The following is a 25,446-nucleotide window of genomic DNA, read 5'->3' as shown; positions in this document are numbered from 1 at the left end:
GAGTTTCCTTGCCACATGATTTAAGCAACACTGCTGAATGAATTGGTTCTTTGCTGCGTAGTGCTAATAGTACTGGTTGTTAGCCGGCAGAGCTACAGAGTTAAAGGGGCTGAGCAGTAGAGACATAGACCTTGTTTTTAGGTTGAGCGCAAGAGCTCTGGCCTGTTGTAATCTATCTGTGGGCTTTTAACCACGCCCACCTTAAGGCCCATCACTATCACTCGTTCTTGGGCTTGCCTTTCAAAAATCCTTTATCATTGGTAAATGCTTTATGTTTGTCCCTCTTTGGGGCACTTTTGTTACCGCCTTGGCCATCGACCTTGTTACATGGATAATTGTACGTTTGCCGATACGTTTGACTGCAAGCGAACTGCTTTTTCCTGATGTGTTTCTCCTTCGCGCTCATGGCGGCTGTGGCGCTTTGAATCGGCTTGCTTATGTCAACTTTTACTTTTCATTTTCAATGTATGTGACAAGAAAAGCCCGGTTAGGAATTTACAACGCTAATAGCTGAGCAATCGTGAGACCCGTTGCATTGCAAATGCTTGTTTCTGTACACACAGCTTAAGGTGACCTGGCGTCCAGTATTTGCTGTGACAATCCCTGTTTTTCACCAGCTGTCCCTGCAGAGTTCTGCAATTTGGGTCAGGTTCCGGTTTTAAGTTGGGGTCGACTTCAAACAGTGAAGGCACTTTTTTATGTGTTACAAAGCAGCAATAGCTAGCAGCTGTTATTAGAGAGCTTTTTAAATAACATATATGCTGCTGGGTATTAAAATTGACATGGTATTTATTTCCCTTAGTGCCTCAACTGTGGTTCTATATGAGTGAGCGCTGTAATTCTGTGCCACTTGGATCATGATGAATTAGTTCTTCTTCTATATTTTTTTTGTGTGAAATGTTCCCGGCTTTTGGCTTTCAAAATCTGGTCACCCTAGCACAGCTGCATTTCAGTGGAGGGTTCAGCATCCTTTATCCTGGCATCCTCAGTTGACACTGGATTTCTTGTTGGAAACTGTGGGCTATTGAAAGCTGCCCCTCCTCCCTCCACACATTCACACACCCCCTACACCAACGTGACGCACTCAATAAAAAAGGGGAAAAACTATTGCTTTAGAATGCAGCCGCTACAGAAGCTCCATTCATCTGTACACGCCCCGCAGTGGTTCTGGAAACAGCAGGCGTGGAGGGCTGAGGTGGCGAGTGGAGCAGCTGGGATCCACCGAGGCCTGGAGCCTGGGCCAAGGGAAGGTGCTCGAAGTCACACCCAGCCTTATCCCGGTAAGCCGGGAACAGAAACGGCTGTCTGTCTGCCCGTGGCGGGGTTGGCCCAGACGTTGCACCGGAGATGCCTTGTTGGCATCCGGTTCTCGTTTGTCTGACTCCCTCGCCCTGCTCTTGCGGCCTGGCGCGGCGCTCCTGCCAGTCTGGGGCGCCGCAGGGTGTGGCGGGGGTGAGCGCGGCCCAGTGCACGTGCTGAGGTGAGCGCGCGACAGCCTCCTAGCACATTCCCAGGGCCTAGGATGGGGGGTGCGCTCGTGACGCAATGGACCCAGAGACGCCTGCAAACATACACAGGAGTACACGCCCAATTACACACATGCCAACATTTTATCAGGCAATTTCAGGCGGTAGACACCCAAAATAAAGCCATTTTGGACTCTCCCGCCTAAAACGGGTCTATTGGCATGTATGCAATTACATAAGGCTGAATAAAGGTGCCCTATGCAATCTGAGACTATGAGCCTTTGGTCTCCCACATCATACAGATGGTAATTTGCCTTTGGCCCAGTGGGGGCCCCATGATGGACTAGTGGGCCCCTGAAGGGCAACGGAGACCCCCTGGTCTCTAAGGGATGGCAAAGGCCTGTGTTATGCCCCTATACACACCAACAACGAGATGGGCCCAATGGGATGGGTAGAATAGGAAAATCCAAAGGGGATTCCTATGGAAATTCCGGTTGATGGGTTACAAATGATTACCCGTCTCAGCTGTAGTGTAGCAAGGGCAAATGGACCCTAGTGCAAGCAAAGAAAGAGGGCCCTGATGCAACAGTGATCAGGATTCGGTGGGCCCCGCAGGCTTCTGGGCCCCAGTACCACTACCTACTGGCTCATTGATAGCCAAGACCCTACATCTCAGGGTGAAAAGTCTTTCTACTCGTGCAACACCAAAGAGAGGAAATGTGTTTCGGTGGTGTCCTGAACCACAGCGTCTACCTGCATCTTCACCATGTCCCAGATGTCTGACTAGTAGCGCTCCTAGGGCTCCAGCCGTGCCCCATGGTATAAGACCACCCTGAGGATGCAGGGAGGCGTGACACCTGGAGGCGTGCAGGTCATCAAGGGGAGGAAGGACTCCAGCAGCCTTTGGACTTCAATTACTATTGATGGGATGGACTAGAACTGAGCAGGCAAAGGTAGACTCCGAAGTCTTTTTTTAAATATAACATCTTTTATTTTAAACACAGCCATACACATACAGTGCAGTAAATAAGATTCAGGGTGCAGCAGATTAGAATGGCATATATCGTTATAGCGTAGGCATCATTGGCAGTCAAGAATACATATACAGGTGTGCAATCCCGGTGCCCTGGCATATATACACCAGGCCTCCCCATCTTTTTGGCATCATCACTTCTACCCCTGGTTATCTCCGTTGTCACGCTAAGGTGGACTCTAACGTCTTAAGCACGCTGCGGGCTCCCCCCTATTCGCCCTGCACACTAATACATGCCACAGTGGACAGGGTTCATCTGAAGGAGGGGCAGGGGTCACAGCACTGAGGAAAGTTTCATATTCAGTAAAGCGGTCCAACTAGGGTTACCACTTTTCCCAGAGAAAAAATAGCAGGCATCTGTGCACGTTTTACAATTCTGCAAAACCCTAGAGGATCCTTAAGTAGAACTTTAAATGGAAAAGTCTGAATTCTTATGTATCATGGCCTTTTTTTACTTTAATTATCAGTCAGGTTCATAAGGGCAGCTGCAGAACATATTTTAGAGTGTTTTGTGCTTACATTTACTGTTTAAATTATGAACTCATAAGGGGAAAAATACCAGCTTTGCCTATTTTTTAAAATATTTTTTGTACTCACTGAGACACTATAATACCGTTCATGCAGGTATAAAACCGGCCAGGTGGCAACTCCCGGTCCAACAGTAGACCCCGCCCCCCCCCCCCCCCCCACCCCTTTAAAGCTTTTAATGGCGCCTGAAGGATCCGGCATTACAAAGCTGAGTTAAAGCTGTGTAAGGCGGGGGGATCGAAGTACTCCCAGAATGTAGAGCAGTGCACAAACTAAACAAAGAACTGAGTAAAGCAAGACACCAGAACAAAATCACTGACCACATCCTCCATCCATTCACGAACACCCACAACTTTGGCCAGTGACTGTTATAAGGGTTGTGACGTGGGGCACCTACATGCTTCCCTGGCATATGCATGTCTTGGCACGTTAACTCTTTACCAAAGGGAGAAGATGACACTTTTGGACACACTCTGATGTGTTACATCATTCTCGGGTCTGACGTGTCGCACCTCCCTCACGCACATACACTCTCATGCCATGGGGCTGTGCTGTGGCACAAGCGGCCTGACTGACCCAGTGCATTTGTAAAGGAGGCCGGACTCGAGGTTGGCATACAAAGTGGCCATTGCCAACTGAAATGCATTGTATACATCTGCAGGAAGACACACCCGACGGCATGGTACTCCAGATGCATTTGTAAAGAGTTGTTACAAGCAGGCTCAGCTCTATTGGGTCCACCAAGGAATGACAGCGACAGATAAATGTCACCAAAAGAAATGGATTGTTACAAGAATATGAGAGAAAAATGATCGACAAACAGTATATCGTGGATGTAAGAATATATTGATAAGTTTCTGGACTGCACATCCACATACCTTTAGGATGGTAAATAATACATTTGTCATCATAGTACATATATGTGGATGTTGTCTGTGTACACTTTGGAAATATTTGTTCAACGTTTTTGTTACAGTATTCTTGTAGCACAAAACGTAAAGCTCTGTATTCCAGCACCATGCCCAGGAGACTGACCCGGTGGTTGTGCACCGGGCACAGGTGGCCGTGTCCATCCGAGAGTGACGCGGAGTGACCCATTGGCGGACACTGACCTAGCGCAGCCATGTGAATGCTCACCCAAGAGCTACACCAGGAGCGGTGGCATTCGTTGCCGCCCTTATTTCTTCACACTCAGCCCTCCCCAACAGTGTCCAATTCTCCCTCTTTAAGACGCATTTTTAACCTCACAGGTCAGTGTTTGTGGGTTCTGCCCCCTTGGAAATGTGGACCTTCAGGTTCAGTTCTCTGCCTCAGTTGTGTCTTCCTGGTTCCTCCTTCCGTTCCCGCTGTTGACGTTCTCGTCAAGGACGGGTGAATAACCTTCCTCCTCCTCCATGGTGTTGTTTAAGGGGCTGTGATTGGCACATACTTATTCCCTCCTCCGCCCCTTCCCCGCTTCTTTCCTTCGCCCACCGGGCAGACAGATACAATCGAGGATACAGGCGTGTTAATTTGCCCTTTGAGGTGCCCCGCCAACCATTCCAGTGTGGGCCTGGGACACCGAAACAAAGCCCGATTCATGGCAAGGACGGAGAGGGGGGGGGTCGGATGACATTTCCCTCGTCCCAGGCCGGCTCGAGCTCTGTTGTGGCGCGCGCTGCACCAGCAGCCACTCAGCTATGGAAGGACAAAAAGTGCTGACCCCTGGGGAAGCTGTCCAGAAAGAGACTGAAGGGAGGCCTCAGTCGCTTGAGTGATGGCTCCCCGCTGCCCGGGAAGGGACAGATTAGCCATGCTCATAAAGGTGGCTTTATGCTGCCTAGAAAGGGGCAGAGGTCCCATGACTATAAAGATGGCACCACGCAGCCTAGAAAGGCACCGGATCCCGACCCCTAGTGATGCTGCCATGGTACCCATCATGGTGCAGAATGGATGGGCCTAGCCCATGACATCAGAGTAAGGTGCCATGCCTCTTAGGCGCACAGAGGCCCCTTTGCTAATGAATATGGTGCCATGCTTCCCGTGAAGGTATCGAAGGCCCTGTCTTGAAGTTGGCACAGTGGTGTCCAAATAGATACAAAAGTTCTTTGCGCATAATATTGTCACAGGAAGGCACAGAAGATACTGACCTCTGTGAAAGGTGACCTCCTGGCAAGTGTGGCACAGAAGATGCTTCCCCTAGGTGCCATCCTGCCAAGGAAAGTGTAGAAGGCAACTACGAGTGAGTATGGTGGGCACTAAGGTTCTTGCTTGTAAAGATGGTGCCAGGCCCCCCTCGAGCCATAAATGACCCCTCCATCATTCTCCCTATGAAGGCATCCTCTGTGAAGGGGGTGTCGTGATGCCACACAAGTCACAGAAGGTCCGGACCTCTGAGATGAATCCTGCACCATTAGGATAGGAGATGGGGGGTGGCACCGTTATTCCTGGGGGAGGGGCTGAGTGAAGGTCCCTGGGGTCGTTGCCAGGCTCTCTAGAGAGGCGCAGATAGTTTCACCACTGTGTGTGGTGCCATGCTGCCCAGGGAGGCACAGAAGACCCCCCCCCCCCCCCTCCCCCGTGGCCAGGGCCTCGAGCCCAAGGAGGCAAAGAGGTGCTGGCCCCGTGCATGGTGCATGCTGCCCAGGTGGCACAGTAGGCCATGTTACCAAGGAGGCATAGAAGGCCCCCATGCCTCAATATAGTGCTGCGAAGCTATCAGTTCTCACCCCAGGCCCTTATTACCATTTTTTTACACAATAAGAAGTGCCAGAGCAATATTAATTGCACTGAAAGTATGAGCACTTTCCCCTAACAAGAGACCTTAATATGTTCTATGTAATCTATCCCCGGGGGCGCTGCTCTTGATTACAGATCACCCAGGACCCCTCTTGGAATTCAGACCAGCCTTGTGTACACGACACCTATGTTTTGTATACTGCCCAGGGATGCACGCACGCGCGGCCGCCGAGACTCGCGGGTTAGGATAGCTCGATAGGTTGAGCGTCCACTCCAGAGATACTTTTAGTAATAGATAAAGGACCAATATTAAGATGCTACCCTCCCTTTTATTCAAGCGCTTTGGCCAGTTCAGTTGATGGTGTGCGCTATATAATAGTATTCCTCAACGAGAGGAAACGTCTCGTGTCGCCCACAGCCCAGTCACTCGCTGGGGAAGTCTACATATGACACCCCACTGGCCGCACGTGCACGTATTTCAACGCCGTTCTGTTACCCCCGCACCCCTCCCCCCACCACCAGCACTCGCGGAAGCTTGCATGCTGTGAAACTAATTAGGCACACAATAGCCCGGCGACGTCTTCCTGCTGATGCGGTTTAAAGACCTCCTTGTATCCGGTTACACTGACTCCATCCTGCCCGCCTACCTTCACTCTGTGGATGCAGGAGTAACATCCGTCTATTGTTACTTTATACCAGCCTCATGCATTGATAGCTCCCCGAAGCCCTTATTGTTGTGCAGTGTCCTGCTCAGTCGGGTGCATCTATAGAGTTCCTATGAATTGGCAATTGGCTATTGTGAAATATTGGAGTCTGCAAGCCTAATCACCAGCTACCAGATAAAATACTCGAATATCCCACAGAATGAGCTCCCCAGACTACGTACAGATGTTGCAGCGTTGTGGCACACTGATCCACACGTCGCGAAGATAGCACAGTTTTATTGTAGCAGCATCGTCGCCAATCCGAGCTGCTGTGTGGACCGCTCTGGGGACCAGATGAAAACTGAGCACAAAAATTTGATCTGAGCGGAAGGGAGGTGGGGCATGTAACTGCACCTTGCAAGTACACGTTACATTGCAACGAGGCAGTGAGCGCCAGTGAGGGAGCACGTCAGTGAGGTTACGGGAATTTCCCATAAACTCAAGTGCATTGGTTAATACTGGGCACACAAGCTGCGTGTTTTAGATTGAACGCGCAAGCGCTCTGACCTGTTTTAATCTATCTGTGGGTTTTTAACCACGCACACTGTACGTACATCACTATCACTCGTTCGTGGGTTTGCCTTTCAAAAATCCTTTGTTATCATTGCTAAATGCTTTACATTTGTCCCTGCTTGGTGTGGTTTGGTTACTGCCTTGGCCACCGACCCTGTTACATGGATAATTGCGTGATTGCCTATACGTTTGACTGCAAGGGAACTTCTTTTTCCTTTTGTGCCTCTCCTTCGCGCTCATGGCTGCCGTGGTGCTTTGAAATGGCCTGCTTATGTCAACTGTTTACTTTTCATTTTCAGTTTAAGTGGCAAGTTAGGAATTTACCATGTTAACAGTTCTAACACGAGCAAACAGGAGACCCATTGCATTGCAAATGCTTGTTTCAAAGTTGGATCCTTTGTCTTTGGACAGCATCCAAGTCAGGATACATGACTGGCCATGTCACAGTGGATAACACCCGTGGGCGTAGCTTGATCAGTAAGATGGGGGTGGGGGCAAGTGAACTTCAGAATTATAATGTTTAAATAAATTATACAACAAGCAGGGCACACAACAGGGGCCGTAGAGGCAGTGGACAGAGAAAGGAACATGTTTTTTAGTAGAAGCAGTAGGAGAGAAAGCAAAATATTCTGAAAATAATCAATATTTTTGAGGGCTTTCACACAGAGTGTGTGTGCGTTTTAGGTCTGTGTATGTAAACATTCTTGCTGAAATCCTATGGACATCTCACATTATGCAACAAAAAGAACCTGTACCCAACTATTTATAAGAAAATTAATTTATTTGGGGGTGTGGTGTAACACCCCAAATACCCTCAGAGGAAGTTACGCCCCTAAGTACAGCACAAACATAGTGCCCAGAGGCAAGTATAGCTCTGATGGCCAGTGCATATGTTTTGGCTGTGGGCAGCGAGGTTGGCCAACCTTTCATCCGTGGGAACGGGTGCTTGGGTTCATGCCATATTTTGTGGGCATTGGCGTGTGATAAATTAACATGCAATACATCTAATTCTGAGATATTTACGTATTGGTTATCCTGATAATCTGGCATGGATCAGCCTCGGGAGGCTTATTAGTGGATAACCCCGACCCAAACTCGCTCGATCCAGGTTTATTTATGCCTGAGACTTAACACAGTCCTATTTTCAACACTGTGGGTTAAAAATACATGACATCACTCATGAGGCTAAAAGTGCTCAATGGTGAATTCACTTAAAGGAGCCTCTTTCCTACTTTAACAGTGAGATGCAACATGGTGCCAAAGAATACTCCTGTGTCCGCTATGCTGCTCTTCCAGGGTGTGACATCAGCTGGGTCCAGGCACATGATGGCACCCTCAGAGTCCTTTATTTTAAAAATGTCTCACGGTGCAATTGTTTTTGTTTGCTTTCTGTTGTGGCTACAAGCCAATCAGAAACCTAGGCAGAGAAGATTAAAGAAAATCAGAACATCAGATAAGGACCTGCAGAGCTGATCAGAGCTGGCAGCATGCTGTATGATGCAAGCCATGAAGTCATTCTCTTGTCACACGTTTTCCAAACTTCCTGATCTTTCACACTGCTAAGTGCTCCACACCTCGGTGGTCATCACGTAGACATGGAAACACTTCCCACATAAGATCAAAACAATGACAACATCCTACGAGCCACACCCCCTGAGCTATACAGCATGCTGGCAAGCGCTACAACACAACATTTAGTGGCATCGTAAGCGAAGTAACTGCTACAATAAAATACAATATTGAGCCCACACACGTTTCACACTTCCATAAACAGAGAGTTGCACAATAATGCAGAGAGTATATGCCTTTCAAGAGAGGTTTGACAACACATCTATTCAAGGAGGCTGTGGAATCTCAACCTACCACCATCGGGACCACCCATCCTTTGAGAAGGGTCTCTCCCCTTTAATGGTCAGGAATCTGTGGGCCGGTGTCAGCCTGTCTAGTTGTGATAGATGCCAGGATCTGGTGCCACACTAATGGAAGACAGGATGCAGGACTCTTAAGCTCTGATAAGTAGCCAGAAGGTGATATGTTGCTACTTCACAAAACTCTTAAACAAATAAATAATATAAACTTTCTAAAACGCACAAGGTCTCGTCACCAGTTTCCAAAATATGGCAGAGAAATTACAAAAATATGACGGATCTCAAATGGCGACACTTTTAAATTGACCCTATTTTGATAAGTCTTCAGAGAGATACATCCATTCTTATGAAGTTTTGTGATTTGGATATTTCTTCTGAAGAGTTGGATGAGGTATTTTCCCTTCGTGAACTGTTTCAGCTACAGGGGTCATTCACTTTCTTCTTTTGTCCAATTTTACATCTCCAACAATAGAATCCAACATTTCCATTTGTTAGATGATTATCTGTTTGGGTTTTGAGGCACGCTGTGAAATGACAGATTAGTTATTACTGCCAAACCTATATTGCAGACCTAAAAAAAGACAGAACAGTATTTCACCTTTCCATGTTCCAGAGATGGAAATCTCCTCTATTTTAGAAAGTTTTCTGTCTTGGTCCCTTAAATTTAGGTGCTCTGTGCAGTTCCCTACCCTGTGGAATGGTCCGCCGTTTTCCCTCAAACATTGTATACCCTCTTGTCATTCAGTAGTAGTAGTGTAGCGGCTAAGATGGTGTGTTTTGATGGCGGGGTTTTATTCCTAGCTTCCTTAATTGACCAAACCCCACTTTCTTCCTTGGCCCCTGTTACCACATTGGCCAAAATCGAGATCACTGAACACCCGTACGGATTCTTTGTTAAGATTAGGGTGATTCAGTTCATGATGTTGTGCCGTATAAGTCTATCCTCTCACTGATCATGCATGGCGTCTAGAACAAGAACGTGGTCACGTAATATCTCGTTGTGAATGCCAAGAGCTGATCTCTTGGAGCCATGAGGTGGCGCACAGTACCATGCAATGCTATACAGGTGACTGTTTCTTTCTTGATTCGCCACCAGGTACTCACTTGCCCTACATACTAGATCAATTTCACTGTTCCATGTGAAACCACAGACTGAAAACACACAAGAGTACCATCCATCAGGGTGGTATGGAACTTAACATGTGTCACACGATGACCTCCGGCCCAGTGGTCATCTTTGTATTTTGAAGGCAACCTCCGTCACTGCAGTTTCCTTTGAGGTGCAAAAAGTTTGGTGGAGGGTCCCCGTTGGTTTTGATCACCAAGCTTTTCACATTTTCTGCTTTAAAAAAAAAAAACCCAAAAAAAACACAGTTATTGAAAAACAAAAAACTAATGACGCTCACATTGGGAGTTTACTTTCAGGGTGTGGTGTGATTGTGTTTTTTTCTATACCTCACTGCCAGCTTTTCACTCTCGGTGAGAGAGAGATAGAGAAAGAGAGGAGAGAGAGAGAGAGAGAAGCCATCAGACCGTCCACTCCAAGTAGATTGGGCAGTGTGATGGCCTTACTCGATTGCCCATACTTTGTCGGGCCGTAGGCAGGGAGCTTTCCATTGATAGAGCCAACGGACGTCAGTTTGTTGCAAACACGACGGAGTACCCTGCCTGCTAGAGTATCCTGTCGACCAAACTCTAAATCAGCCCATTAAACTGTAAGAACATTGACTCAAAAACATCAACAACCAAATAACTCCCATTCATAAACAATTTCAGACAAAAATTTCAACCTGCTTTAAATTACAAGTATCTAGCGAACCTCATTGTCCACCAATTGAACTACTGGATTTACTTGTTCTTCTAACTCCAGTATGGTGTGTCCAGGGCCATGTGCTTGGTAGTAGGCTTAGCTGCATGTTGAGTTTTATAGGGAGATGTTTGTGTCTGGTAGATATTTTCCAAGTGGATGTTTTTGAGTCCATTTGTTTGCCTTTTATTCTTTTTCGGTCTGTCTTCTGAAAAGCTACCAACTTCACATGCACCCTTGTAGAATGCATCACTGCCTGTAACTGTAAGGTTAGCACCAATTCATTGCACACTAGAATTTAATGAAATGGTGCCCTAACCCATAGCACTCACAGATTAAGGAGCGGTTATAGCAGATACATTTAGGTTATGTTGTGTGGTAACACTATGGTTCTGATCATTATTGGAAAGGACATCCTGTATTGGGGGCAATCTCCAGTATGGCCCGAAAAAATGAGTACAATTCGAGTGCAAATCGCAGGAGTTTGCTTCCACAGTTTGCAGCGGGTCAAAGCGCCTGCAACGTCAGGAAGCAAATAGCACACATGCCAGTTTTGCATCTCAAACTGAGGCATAACCAGGGCTGTCGGCGCATTTCCCTCCTTTTTCAGGTGTCAAACGTGGAATTGTGCATTTTCTCAACCCACTAATTTGCACATACTGTGCAAGCGTAAACTCGTGGGTGGCAGTTTTCACCTATATTTTGTGGGCCTATTGTCATTAGTGCTTTTATGTTGTTTTTTATAAACAATTGTATTGGCATGACCATATATTTCATGCACAAAATAAAGAATGAGTTTGTGGGAACTATTTGAAGATCTCAGGCCGGAAAGGGGTTACCAGACTGAGATTGTGGCTATCAGCTTTTTGCCACTGGTGTCTTGGGCTTAAACTTACTATTGACTGCAAAACTGCACCAAGTACACCCACTTCACTACTCTGAGGGTCGAGTGCTGAGTGGAGGAGTCCACGGTTTAGAGGGAGGTGGTGTGGCGTTAGAGGCTTAGAACGCAATAAAATAACCAACACGAGTCAATAACTCAATGTTCAGCCTGAGTTTAGTCTCTGAAAAAGAAGTAGTCATTTACTCAGATCACACACATAATAGTGTAGATAATATATTAGAAAGCAGCAATGTATAGAGGGTGTTGCAAGTAATCTTCACCAGTTACTAGGGTGGTCACCTGGGACAACCTCTTCTAGTACTCCTTGTGCCACAGTTCACAGGAAGTCTCTGGTATTTCCCTTGACTGGACATGGAGTACTGTAAGTGTTTAGGGGAGTCCAACCTGGCTGAATGCAGTGGGTCGATGACAGGGGACAACGCGGCGAGAGGGCTCCAGCTGCCAGTAACAGTGACATTCAGTTCAGGGAACCGTACCCAAGGCATGCATGGGAAAATATTTGCGGGAGAGGCAGGGCCAGCAGCTGTGTGAACCTTGGAATTCTTAGGAGAATGTGAAGAACCTCAACCATGGACTCAGAAGAAGAGAGACAGTGACTTCTTACCCTGCACTTTTTGGACAAGGAGCCTTCTACAGGGCTACTGCATGCCTTGGACATGGTGCGGGTGGGCGATATGCAAGTAGTTGTTTCTAGTTACCATTATCTCTGCCAGAGGGTGGCAGCAACTTCTCTTAGAAGAACAATCATCTGAGAGGCGTGTTACTCAGAAGGTTTTGCACTCTTTTGGCACCATCTGGTAGCCCAGCTTTGATTTATTTTCTCTGGTAAGCAAAACATGCTGATCAGGGTAATATGGCACTCGTGTCTGCACATTCGCTCCATCAGGGTAACCTGGCACTCATTGTGTCTACACATTCTCTGAATCAGGGTAACCTGGCACTCGTGTCTGCACATTCTCTGAACCAGAGTAACCTGGCAGTCAGTGTGTCTCGTGCTCTAAATCCAGGTAACCTGGCACTCGTGTCTTCACATTCTCCGAATTCAGGGTAACCTTGCCCTCATTGTGTCTTCACTGGCTCTGAATCAGGGTAACCTGGCACTTATTGTTTCAGCACGTGCTCTAAATCAGGGTAACCTGGCACTCTGTACATGTAGGGAGCCGGGGTATCCTGGCACTCATTGTGCACGTGCACTGAATCAGGGTAACCGGACCCTCATGTCTGCACTCACTCTGAATTACAAAGCCCACAGGGTATAGTTAAGGCCCAGCCCATTAAACTCTTTTTGGCGGGATTAGTTTTGCTTGCTCGTCTCTTTTCGTGGTAAACGTGTCCAGTCTGCAGTGAGGTAAAAGCGTCCCGAGTACCTTCATCCGGCTTTGAAAATTTTACGATGCACTATGTAGGCCACAGGCAGAGCTCCGCATCCAAACCACCCCGGGAATTGTGTCAGCGTCTGGTTCCCCCAGTTATTTTTAGTTTCCTGTGTGTGACCTCGATTTCTTTGGCAGAAGCAGCACTTGAAATCTGTGTGTGATAAAAGCTGACAAAATGAGGGCGGGAAAAGGGAGCGCGAGAGGGGGAACATTCTACACCGACTACGAGCCGGCAGGGCATTCTGGGACATTGGTTCATTCATGTCGGCTCCGGCCCTCGAGTGCGCGCTGATGAACAATAACTTTATTTTTTAAAGGGGAAGTGTTGCGCCTCCCATCAGAGCTGACATACCTGAAATAGCACAGCATAGCGCTTCCAAGCAGTGAGAACCTTCACTTACATTTCTTAAATTGTAATCATTTACCTATAGGAGTTTGCCATGGAACTCGGTTCTTCTCTTATCGCTTTAGGCCGCTGTACAGGTCGAACTAAGTATTCATAGTTATGGAGTCGCTGGAATGCCACCAGATGTGGGAGATGCCTCTGTTCAGCATTCCTCACGCACTGCCACAATCTTAGTAACTAGTCAATGCCAAGTGGAACTGTAGGAGTTTCCTGTGTCACAGGTGGTTAGTTTGGTCCTGCCCTCAAGGTTGGGTTCAGACCATTCCACAAATTTGTAATTTGGGCCTTGAATACCTTGTTAAATCCCTCTGTAGATTAGTTTCTTGAAGGTTTGCAAACACTTCTCTAAAAGCAGATCTTGTTCTTTAAGTAGTGTGCGTGCGCGCGCGCACACCCACACCACATGACATACCGTAAAGAAGTGTGAATTTACTATTCTAACTCCACGTGCTCTTTGATAGTAGGGAAGGTGGACCGAGGCAAATATAACTGCACTTTTATTTTTTTGATGCGCTGGCTCAAAACTACCTAAACACACTGTGGGGACCGGTCCTCCTAACGCACCGGTCCAACAAGCTTAGTGCAGTTGCAGCAGAGAACTTTACACACAACTTCCTTTCACAACTGGTGCTTGAGATTCTATTATTTGGATATTGAATGGTGTGTGTGCGCATGCATGCATGTTTATGTGTGTGCACATGCATGTGCAGTAAGTAAACCTACCTTATGGAAAACAGGATGTGATGGAACTGGGAGGGGCATGAGGCTGCGATAATACTTGACTTGGTCTCTTCTGTTGTTTTTAATTAATCACTCTACAGTAGATATATTGACCAGTTGCTGCACAAGTAAGTATGAGTGAATTGCCTAGAATCATACACTTTTCGGGTTAGTGCCAAAGCTGGGATTCACATCTAATTTTCCATTTCCAAGGTCAACACCTTAGCCAATACCTAAAGGATAAATGCTGGGATAAGATCTCCATTTCTGTCTGGAAAGCAACAGGTGGCCCAACTAATGACATCACAGAATATCACATCACACATTTGACAACGATGAGAGCACAGAAAGTGAAGTCACAGTAACTGAAACTGAATTGACATCACATGAAGTGACATAGCAAGAAGTAAAATAACTAAACGTTACTCCCATACTGCAATTAGGTTACTCTAAAGTAGGCATAAGTCACTCTGGTAGGAAGGTTTGCGAAGGATGGCGCAGAGAAAAACATAGATGGCACCTGTGTGAGATGGCTAAGATGCACTTAATGAGAAACTTTAGCTCGCAAACCAATCTGCTATTGACCTGAGATTTGAAACAAAGCACAGACAATTTAATTTATCATGTCAACCAAGACCTCCTAGTATGAAGGCAAGCACAAATCAATTTCTGCCGTGCATGGCTGGCCTTCACACCACCTCCAATTATGCTGTGGTCTGATATTCTATTATTTCAACATTTAGGGCCTCATTATGACCCTGGCGGTAGAGAACCGCCAGGGCCAACGGGGGCGGGAGCACCGCCGACAGGCCGGCGGTGCTCCCTTGGGCATTCTGACCGCGGCGCTTTGGCCGCGGTCAGAAAGGGAAAACCGGCGGTCTCCCGCCGGTTTTCCACTGCCCCTAAGAATCCTCCAAGGCGGCGCAGCTCGCTGCGCCGCCGAGGGGATTCTGACAATCCTTCCCGCCATCCTGTTCCTGGCGGCTTGCCCTCCAGGAACAGGATGGCGGTAAGGATTGTCGTGGGGCCCCTGGGGGCCCCTGCAGTGCCCATGCCAAAGGCATGGGCACTGCAGGGGCCCCCGTAAGAGGGCCCCACTAGTATTTCACTGTCTGCATAGCAGACAGTGAAATACGCGACGGGTGCAGTAGCACCCGTCGCACCTTCCCACTCCGCCGGCTCGATTACGAGCCGGCATCCTCGTGGGAAGGGAGTTTTTCCCTGGGCTGGCGGGCGGTCTTTTGGAGACCGCCCGCCAGCCCAGGGAAAAACTCATAATACCCTCCGCGGTCTTTTGACCGCGGAGCGGTATTATGGAGGGCTGAATTCTGGTGGGCGGCCTCCGCCGCCCGCCAGAATCAGAATGAGGGCCTTAATCTAGGTGCCCACCAGCTTCGGAGTGGAAGTGTCGCTAGGCTGCTCATTGGTAATTGGAGAGGGAGGAGTGTACAGTCTTGCATGTAATCTTCCTAATGGAGTGTAACTTCTAGACAGAAATAGGATTTCAACCAACCAAGGACCACCAGGATTTAATTAATTCTTTCCTAGCGCAGTTCTTGGTGTCAGCTAATTTTCCATTGGGAAAATGCTAGGTGCCACCTTGCAATAGAGACGGATACCCAGGCTCTCTTGTAATGCTCGGGCATCGGTACACTACTCAGTCAAGTCAGTGGGGCGCATGCTTACACAGTCAGTTTACTTTGTAAAATTTTGTGTTTCCCAAATAGGTGGAATACATTTTCACATATAGTGAAGGTAAGTAAATATAGATAAATATAAATGTATTCTTCTTTACTCCACAAGCATGCAATGTAAATATATATATATATATATATATATATATATATATATATATATATATATATATTCCACACTGCAAACTCCGTTAAAGAGGGCCTCCAACTCTGCAGGGCGGCTCCACAACACGGGAACGGAGAATCCCGTGAAATTGATCCAAAAAACAAAGTGCAGGAGCCCCGATTCCATGTAAGCCACACGTTTATTTCTCAATAATACTGGCAGCAGAGATCACTTTCCTGACGCGTTTCGGCATTGTTGCCTTGTTCACAGGTGATTGCAAGTTACCATAGGTGCTTAAATATCATTCAGTCACGTGCCAATTAGCGTATAATACTTCAATGTCCATAATGCATCCTTATAGTCTTTAAAACAATGGTGTAGTCTTCAGTATTGCTTAATAGCGTTATTTCACCACAGTTTCTCATTGCATATTTAAAGGTGCCAAATATTCATGTTCATAAAGTGGCCACGTGCACTCCATTATATATGATTTTTAGCAACTCGCATTTCTTTATACTCACTGCCATGAATAGTCTCTTTAACAAGTGGAGAACAGGAACATATATATATATATATATATATATATATATATATATATATATATTTTTTTTTTTTTTCACTGTAAAAAACAGAAATTACAGGGATGTTAAAGTTAGGTTCAGATTTTACACACACAAAACTGTAGCAATTCAGCAGTTATAGTCAAGTAACTGTAAGTCGAGCCCCAGACATGCACAGGTTTCTGATTAATAATTTCACTGTGTATCTTGCAATGATATTATCAGTGATGCAATAGAAGATGTCATGAGTGATGTAATGTGTGCTAATTAGCAGTGCATGGTGAGGTTACAATTTATAGTTACTGTAAGGAACGAGTTATAGTTATCATATATATATATATATATATATATATATATATATATATATTTTATTTTTTTCTTCACAGTCCTCACTTTACTTTTGGTTCAGTACACATGGGGCTGGTGTATGTGACAGGGTGTGAGGTACCCTGTACTTCATGAGATCTACACATCAGTTGAATTGACATGCAGCGCACGTTCCAAGGTCTGCATTGAATATACAATTATTTTATTATGAACGAGAAAAACACCTGTTGTTCATTTGTTACACAATAATTGCACATTCATTGTCTGTCAATTCAACGGAAGTGTGAAACTCATTGATCTATAACCGATGTGTCTCTCTACTCGAGAGGAAGAACAGAACCACACGCACAGGGTTGCCATCAAAAATAGTTGAATGAGAAATGGGACAGCACATCCAATGCGTTTTGTCATGCCAATCCATGATCAAGGCCTGTGTCAGGCTGAAATGCATTGGATGTACTGCCAATTTTTCCATTAAAGTATTTTTTGGCATCCCTGTATGTGAGTGTGGTTTTATTTTTCCACTTAAGTGGAGGGACAAATGGGATGGATCGAAGCAAGATTGAGCACCAGCCCGCTTGGAATTCACACTGTATCGCTCAGGAGCTCACTTGTATCCACACTCACATCCAAGGGGCATAAATGTGGAGTGTTTACAATTGTGTATAGTTACTTACACATACTTACCCTCACGATTTTACAGTAGTCAATATCCTGGCTATAATATTTTTGAATGATGACAATTTTGCATTCAATATTCTGACGTCCAGCTGTGTAAAATACCCGAAGACAATTAACAAACTTCTGTTTTGCTCATTGTGCTTTTTGTTTTGCAGAAGAGGTTTTTTTCTCTTTCAGGATGCAAAGCTGTCTTAATAATAAAAAGTTTGAAAATTGTATTCCTCCCCCTAGTCTCTCCCACGTGCACCCCTCTGTGAGAAGTTTATTCAGAGCTGTGTAACCAACTTCTTTCCAACTTTTCCAAAAGCTATGTTGGCAGAGTGTGAGGGCAATCCACCAGCAATATTTAATTTGAACTTTAGAAACCAAGAGGCAGGAGGCCAAGTGGCAGTAAAAAAGAGAACTGGGACATAAGTGGGATAAATTACTGCAATTTAGATTTTTAGCTCTTATTAGTAAAACATTTTCCCAAAATGTATTTTGCACTTTGCGACTGAGAGGTCGGTAGTATCACCATCATCAATAAGCCTGGCAGGTAGAAAGTATAGCAAAAAATATTATTCTGGCCACATGCTGTTTAACCAGAGTGTGGTGAGAATTAAAACCGGTTTGTCTTTACCTGATGAAAATACATCATGGACAAATATGTCCTCTGTGTAGTATTTTCAACATCATAAGCATAAATACATACCTGTGGTCTAATATGCTTATTGTGCAACCTGTGTACTTCCATGAGGTTTGAGAATTAGTAGGATGACTTAGGCTTTCAATATTTGTTTGGTAAATGTATGACCCATTATTTACAGACTATGTACTTGCTAGTGATTTAAAAAACACATTGGCTATTATTCAACACTAGGTAGTCGAGCATGTACAATCGCAATAGTGATGCAATCTACCAATGCATTATCCCTGGACTAAATCCATACTGTGTGGCGAATGCACCGTTCTGTTGCATGCTCAGTCTTTGGTTGCCATTGAAATATAGAGAGATCTTATGCCCTTTGTGCTGCCAGATGTGCCCTGCTCCTCTTCTCTTCTGCAGTAGCCTCTAGTATGCCTCAGCCCTGCATGCTTTATGTCAAGGCGTTTTCTGCTGCTACAGAGGCTTCATCCCTTGGTGGAGCCGCATTGCACGTGTTGGTTTCCCAATTTGGCCCATATCGAACATCTTAGACCCATCCAGAGCAAGTTGCATGGGAAAGTACCTTGGAGGGTTTGCTTGTACAGAGTGATCCTACCGCAAGCATATTAGACGTCTTTGATTCTAAACAAGATCAAGTTTCCTCAAGTCACATAGATCCAGAATACAGTTGCATAAATAGCCAATGTATGGAACTTCTACTTGGCTCAGACGTGCCCATTCATATGTGGGGATATAGATATTCACTTATCGACCTGACTCCATGCGATCACAGCTGTCTTGTTCAAAAATTACATGGTGGCAATATCTCAAAGTTGATTTAATTGTAAATATTAGCTGACGGCTGAGTGCCAAATAAATGATTTCTTGAATGCCGAGGAGTCCAGGAGAGCGCCAGAAATCTTATATTATCAAAACCACAAATTAGCCATGCTTAACATTTGTTAGGCATGCGAATGTGTCTTCTGTCTCCAGTACAGGACAAACTTTCTGCCCAAATTATCAACTTTGAGGGATGACGAGTAACAATTACAACTCCCTCCTGTGTCCTTACCTCACACATATTTTCTCTCGTCCCAGCAGCTATTAATTAAGAATATTGCGGATTTACCCAAAGTACTTTTCATCTGCTCCATAATGTCTTCTTCTTACAAATTTGTTTTTAAACCTAGTGCAATTCATCTTCTTACCAGCATTCTCAAGTTTGGTACAACAGGTGGCATCAATGAATAACCCTTTTATCCCCTTTTACATTGGTTATTGAAATATCCAAACTGCTTCTTTCTTCTGCAAACTTCACTCATCCTCAGTGCATTTGATTCATGTCTCACGCTCTAGCATTGCTGGTTATCCCTCTTTGGTTCTTGGATAATCATTGTTATTCTTTGTCTAAGCTTTGTACAATATGTCATTCTAAAGGGAATGGAAGGTGGTGTTACTTTTCCAAACTTCATTCACTGTGAGGGTCAGGATCTCCTACATTACATAGTATGAAAACAACCCCCCTAGACCATCTGCGAGTACTTGTTACAGAAAATATTCACTGTCGTAGATGACCATATTCCCGTGTGAGTCATCTCAGCTATTACACCAAAGGAGTTTACAAAGCATTATAGTCCCTTCAAAGAACGTCAAAGTAAGGATAATTGAAGTAACATTCTTATATTAAGAACACTAAAGGAATTTGAAGATAAAATACATAAGAAATCTATCTATGCCTGATTTTGTGAGCAAGCTGTCCAGCTAGTATTGACACAATCTTTGAAGTTCAGTGGACTCAAAGATCCGACATTGCTGCAAAGCAAGCCTCCAAAGACCACCTCGACCTCAGAGATTCTGATTTCAGACCTTGTTGTATACATCCAAAGGGATTATGTGGAAAATCTCATTCATGAGTTAAAAAAGATTGCTTTTGTTAGGGATTTTTGGCATCCTTCACTGACCACCACGTAAAGTGATATTCAGTGTGTTTCAATGGCGTGTGTAATATACATAGAATCCTGAATTAAATGTAACTTCTTAGCTAAATGACCGCTCTCCTCCCCCACCAAAATAGCTTTGATGGACTGCTTGGCCATCCCTCCAGGCTAACTATGCTGTTTTTCCAAACATTTTTCACAACAGCACAACTTGATGTTCATATGTTTATTATTAATTTATAGCTTCATGCCCTTTTTATGGGTGAGCACAAAGTGCTCCGTCCATTCTGTTATCTCTCTTTGGGCTTGAAACCACGCCCATGCCACGTCAGTCACTTACATTGGTTTGTGGGCTTGCCTTTTAAAATCTGCTTGCTTTCATTTGTGAAAGGCATGCATACGTCATGCCTTTTCTGGTGTTTAGCCCACCTACACAGCACTGGTAAAGTACCAAAAACATACAAGGCTCAATGTTTTCAGCCTGGAGTCTGGACTACTTTATCTGTTTATTTTCCACGCAGTGCGATCGCGCTGCATTTTACATAGCGCTATTGTGCTGCCTTTTTTTTTTTGCTGTGCAACTCTAATAGCTCTAACTCGAACAAATGCGAGACCCGTTGCATTGAAAATGCTTGTTAGTCAAGCAACTGTTTGGTTTGACTTATGACGGGCAGATTTGGCACATTTTGATCTTCTGTCTTGTTTTAAGGGAGGGTCCTATTCTTCGTTTCATGGGGGCAAGGTAACCTCTCATTGACTGACCACTAAACCTTATGTTGTGTATACATTTATAACTCATGGGCATCATTGCTTATGATTATAGTTATTATCGTAAAATCATATTTGGATAAGCATTGAAGGTTATTCCTTACTGCAGAATAATATTGCTTTCTTACTTAGGTTCAATGTTGCATGTTAGAATATTGTATCCACAAATATTATCTGACCTAAATATCATGTCCTGTATTGTAAATATGGCTTGCAAATAATACTATCCTATTACAAGTAGATTTTTTGGACTATTAGCTCCATTGAGTGATATTCTTGTAGATGACGTTTAGGGCACTTTAATATGTGAGCCAGTATTTTGACAGCGGTATTCTGGTACAGTACCATGGTTCAGTCCTGGGCCTTGGGTATGCCACAGCGGTCTACATTTATGGTTAGGGTATTGCATATTGTACGTGATACTCATCATTGATTGGGATTGCCCCTGATGTAGTGCACTTTGTCTAAATTGTGCTGAAAGTATTATCTAGATCAAATATTACCTGTATGTTCAATAAAGTGGATCCCAGTGATCATTAAGCTGGTTGACACACTTAGTCGCTGATCCTGGCATGCTGTTCATTAGCATTCATGAACCTTCTGCTGTAATTGTTGCCTAATTGCACTGATTACATTTTCCACTTGGAAAGTGGAGGGTCTCAGTGACATTAATGCGTGGGCCAAAGATAAGTACTTTTGAGAACCTTAGTTGATAATTGGATCTCTGCAAAGAAAGCACTCAGATCCTGAGTAAGTACTTAAAGTTCAAAGACTGCATTTGTCACGGGTGCTCTTATTCCTGACAAAGCGGGAGGGTTTGACATATTTTTCCACCATCACCTTTAGACCTGGGTACATATGCAAATGTTAGATCAAAAAGGTAAATGGGTACGAGTTTTGTAAGAGACAGAGCCGCAATGTAGATAATGCAGCTTTTGCGGATGGCATGACAGACCCTGCACTTATTTATGTATTTTTGCATGAATTTTGAAGTACAGAATAATCTCGGATAGGTTATGTCTATATTGTCGTTGAGTAATTGGCTTAGTAATGTATTTGCATGCGGTCTGTAAAAAAAGTTCTGCTGGGAAATTGAAAACTATGCAACGGTTTGGAAAGCCAAAGTGAAAAAAGGACCACATGGAAAAAACCAAAGGGATAGTAAGAAAGAAAATGTAAAAAAACAGCCATGCACAAAGACAGTGAAGGCAGGAAGAGCTGGGATAAAGCCAAAGAGTGTTCATAGTCCCAGGGTGCTACACGAGACCTTTTGTGTACACTGTAATGTCAGTAGTATTTTTATGATGTCAATTTTCATGTTTGAACACCTTCTCGCTTCTTCTTCTGGAACACTTTAAATTTGGGAATTTAGTAATGTAGTGATGTGACCATCAACCTGGATCCTTTATATAACCATCAACATAAGAATGTGGATTTAGCAGTAAAAAACATGTATGTACAGTAGTGCAAATTTTACTTTCGGTCATTGAACTACAAATATACAATCACACAGCACTAAGCAAAAGAGATGGGGAATTGATTTCTGTAATTTTCAGACAAAGCCTGTAAAGTTATTTCCCGCTTACCTAATTTCAAACAAATGAAATCTAAATTGAGAGCCATCACACCCCTAGTAGAAATATAGTTGGTGCCACACCCGTTGACATTTTTCACTGTTTTTAATGTGTTTTTTTAGGCCAGGTGCATTAAATCCCATTGAACACTGTGGACTTTTAAAAATAAATATCAGATCTCTCATTGATTGGCTCAAAACCATTTAACATTATCTGGACCTGTTGCTAAGAAGGTTTGGTGCTGATCTTTGCTGGTGGTTGTTCCATATAAATATGCACAGTGGGTTTGCTGGTCTCAAATGCTGGGTATGTTACAGTTGTTTGAGGAATAGTGTGACCCTATTACAAACCCACAACGCCAAATAAATTCAGAAAATGATTTGGCTTTTGCTACAGTAGAGAGGCCAAGGTTGGAAGGGCAGATTCCTCTTTCTGGCTTGAAAAGTGAATCCCTCTATTTATAACTTTTTGTAATGAAGAAGGAATGCCAATAGCATGGGGGTCACTTACCATTGCCACAGGGAATGTGACACACACTTGTGCACCCTACTGCCAAGACTGATAAATCTCCTGTCTAGCTCCTGTAAAGTGTTTACACAAAACCCTGAAACTCGTAATAAAATCATATATTTCGCTCATTCCAGTAAAAGGATATGAAATAAACCCACCAATTGCAGCCAATAGCAGCCTAATCACTTGAGTCCTATCTGTTTGCACATTTCTCTTTCAGTCTTACCTTCACCCTCCAGACATTCTCCTGAAGGCGTGGTCTACAGGCAGTTTATTTCAAGGGGTCCATCCTAGGTCGAAGAGGGCAGAATCCATGCCACATTTCCCGAATTACCAGCGAATGTGTAAATAATTTCCATTTAGGTTTATTGCATGCACATGTATGAATGAATGACTGAACCTATTTATAGAGCATGCAGCTACTGTTAGGAGTGTGTTTCAGTGCTTAAAACTAACAATACTGAAATGACACCCATCAAGCCAAAGCAAATTGAAAGTAATTTATCTTACGTTGATATCTTGAAAATTTGGAGTGGTCCGACCCACCCGGTCAATGTTGAATGCCCTTGGTTTGGTTTGTAGTGTTGTGTGCTAACAGCAGCCAACACAACACGGAGCTTAATTTGTGCAGTGAAGTTTTACAAAGGAAAGCCGCAAACAAACAAGTTTTACATGTGAGGATTTAATTGGCGTTTTGTTGAGGGAATTTGCCCTTCTCTGTTGGTGGTGCGGTGGTACATCGCTGCCAGGGCCGAGAGCTGTACCCAAGCACTTCGACATTTAAAAGCATTACTCTGAATGAAAGCGTGCAGGGCCAAGGGAGGAGGGCCGGGGGCACGCGCCGTGTAAATCCAGAAGAAACAAACCGAAAGCCACTGGCGCCATCTTGGCAAGAGACGGCCACACTTCATTTAGAACTTGTACATATAATTTAAATGTTTTTTCAGGAAACGGTTCTTGCCAAGGATGAGTGTTTGAACGAATCACGGAGTGTGTGGCCTCCCATTACTCAAGTAGAGGGGAGTATTGTATACCAGGGGCAGCTATGCGTCTTGAAGTGTATGCGAGTCACTGCGTGTCGGTTCATCTGTCTGCAGCCACCACCTCCGGCTTGTTAGAAGGAGCCGGTGGGGCCGACTAGGATCCTTGGAGGTGGTCCAGTTCGGAGTGTGCGATATTATATGCATAAATAATTAAATAAAATATGAAGAAGAGACCATAATTTTTAGCAATGGGATTTGAGTCAGAGACGGGCAGCTCTTACAGCTGCTCTGATGCTTTTGTTCAATGTTGGCTTCCGGGAAGTTATTACTTCTAATTATACGAAGTACCATTCGACCTAATTATTCAGCTTCAAGGTAGCATAACTGTTGGTTCAGTGATTAATCTTCTTGGAGCATGGTCAACAGACTGACCATTCAGTTCATCAATATTTATGAGGTTGATGTCCATCTATTCAATCTAAATGGACATTATTTGCATACTCGTTGCCGGCGGATAACCCCGACTGGTTGGCAGCATACGAGGAGCTGTACTCTTAGGATTAAAGGATTCGTGTCATCCTGGTGGGTGGGGCAGATCTTAGCACATGCAAACAAGTAATAACTACACACACTGTCACCGCACTTAAATATCACAGCACCTGAGTATTTTATGGTATAATTCGACCCTGGTTATTTTGACATAGAATGCCGTTGTGCCGCATGATTTTTTTGTTGTTGCATAATTTATTCAACCCCAACATATGATTTGGTCCCCCATTACCACATAATTCCAGTGACCATATTAATAGGTCAAAAGGCAGTAGTAAGTGGGCTGCACGTCAAAGAGACTAGACTAGAAACTAGTAGTTAATTAGGAATGATTTTATGATTAGCAGAATGAAGGGAAGAGCGCTATAGTTCAATAACCTCTTAGTTCCATACAAAAATCTCATCCCACACTGGGCATTGAGAGCGGACTCCTACTGCCAGTAGCGTCACCAGGGTGCGGCCATCTTAAGGCTTGTCCCCGTGATCCATTCCTTAAGCCCCATCCCCCATCACCAAGAATGTTAGGCAAAGTAAATAGCATTTTTAAATAAAACGAGCATTGGCAAAACCAATTGGTATTGTCATTAAGACCTACTGGTGCTGCCAGTGCCCTTTGTTCATGCTGATGCTCTTTACCAGGAACAAAAGTGCATAAAGGTGCGATGGCATGGCCACGTCATTTAGTAGGCACGCACATGCAACATGACACGTACATGATGCTGGCTCCATTTCATTTATTAACCGATCCGACATGGATTGGGAAATAAAAAAACAATGTGAAAATGAAGTGGCAGTTCTTGGCAGTTCGTGGACAGTCCCTATATTTACTTTTATTTATAAAGCAGAATAACTGCCAGATAGCAATTTGCTGCCTGGACCTCCAAAAAAAAGGAAATATTAAAAAAATATATAGGGTTCTAGTTGGGGGCAGAGGGGCAGCAGAGGAGACGGCCAGGTTAGCAGGTGTGTAGGAGTAAGGAAAAGAAGCACAAGAGAGAGTGACCAACAAAGAGGACCGTGAAGACGCACGTGAGAGAATGAACTACACAGGTGAAGGGAGAAGCACATAAGCAAGAGCAACACGGAGCG

At 44.5% G+C, this 25,446-nt stretch overlaps 1 protein-coding gene across 2 annotated transcripts in view; it reads left to right on the top strand.

Annotated features, from left to right (window-relative positions):
* CRIP2 (cysteine rich protein 2) overlaps positions 1-25,446 on the top strand; it is a 189,947-nt gene that overhangs the window by 38,254 nt on the left and 126,247 nt on the right. Inside the window, exon 1 of one of the 2 annotated variants that reach the window (XM_069208847.1) lies at positions 1,113-1,280. The exons of the other annotated variant lie outside the window; for it this stretch is intronic. Coding sequence (XP_069064948.1) covers positions 1,118-1,280 — 163 coding nt within the window. The 5' untranslated portion in view covers positions 1,113-1,117. Of the gene's footprint in view, positions 1-1,112; positions 1,281-25,446 lie in introns of those variants that run through there. 2 annotated transcript variants of the gene reach the window in all.

Source organism: Pleurodeles waltl, chromosome 9 (genome assembly GCF_031143425.1).
Source record: "Pleurodeles waltl isolate 20211129_DDA chromosome 9, aPleWal1.hap1.20221129, whole genome shotgun sequence".
In the NCBI taxonomy this organism is placed as follows: domain Eukaryota; kingdom Metazoa; phylum Chordata; class Amphibia; order Caudata; family Salamandridae; genus Pleurodeles; species Pleurodeles waltl.
Note: the sequence above shows the minus strand (reverse complement) of the source record. Positions and strands in the feature narration are given on the sequence as shown.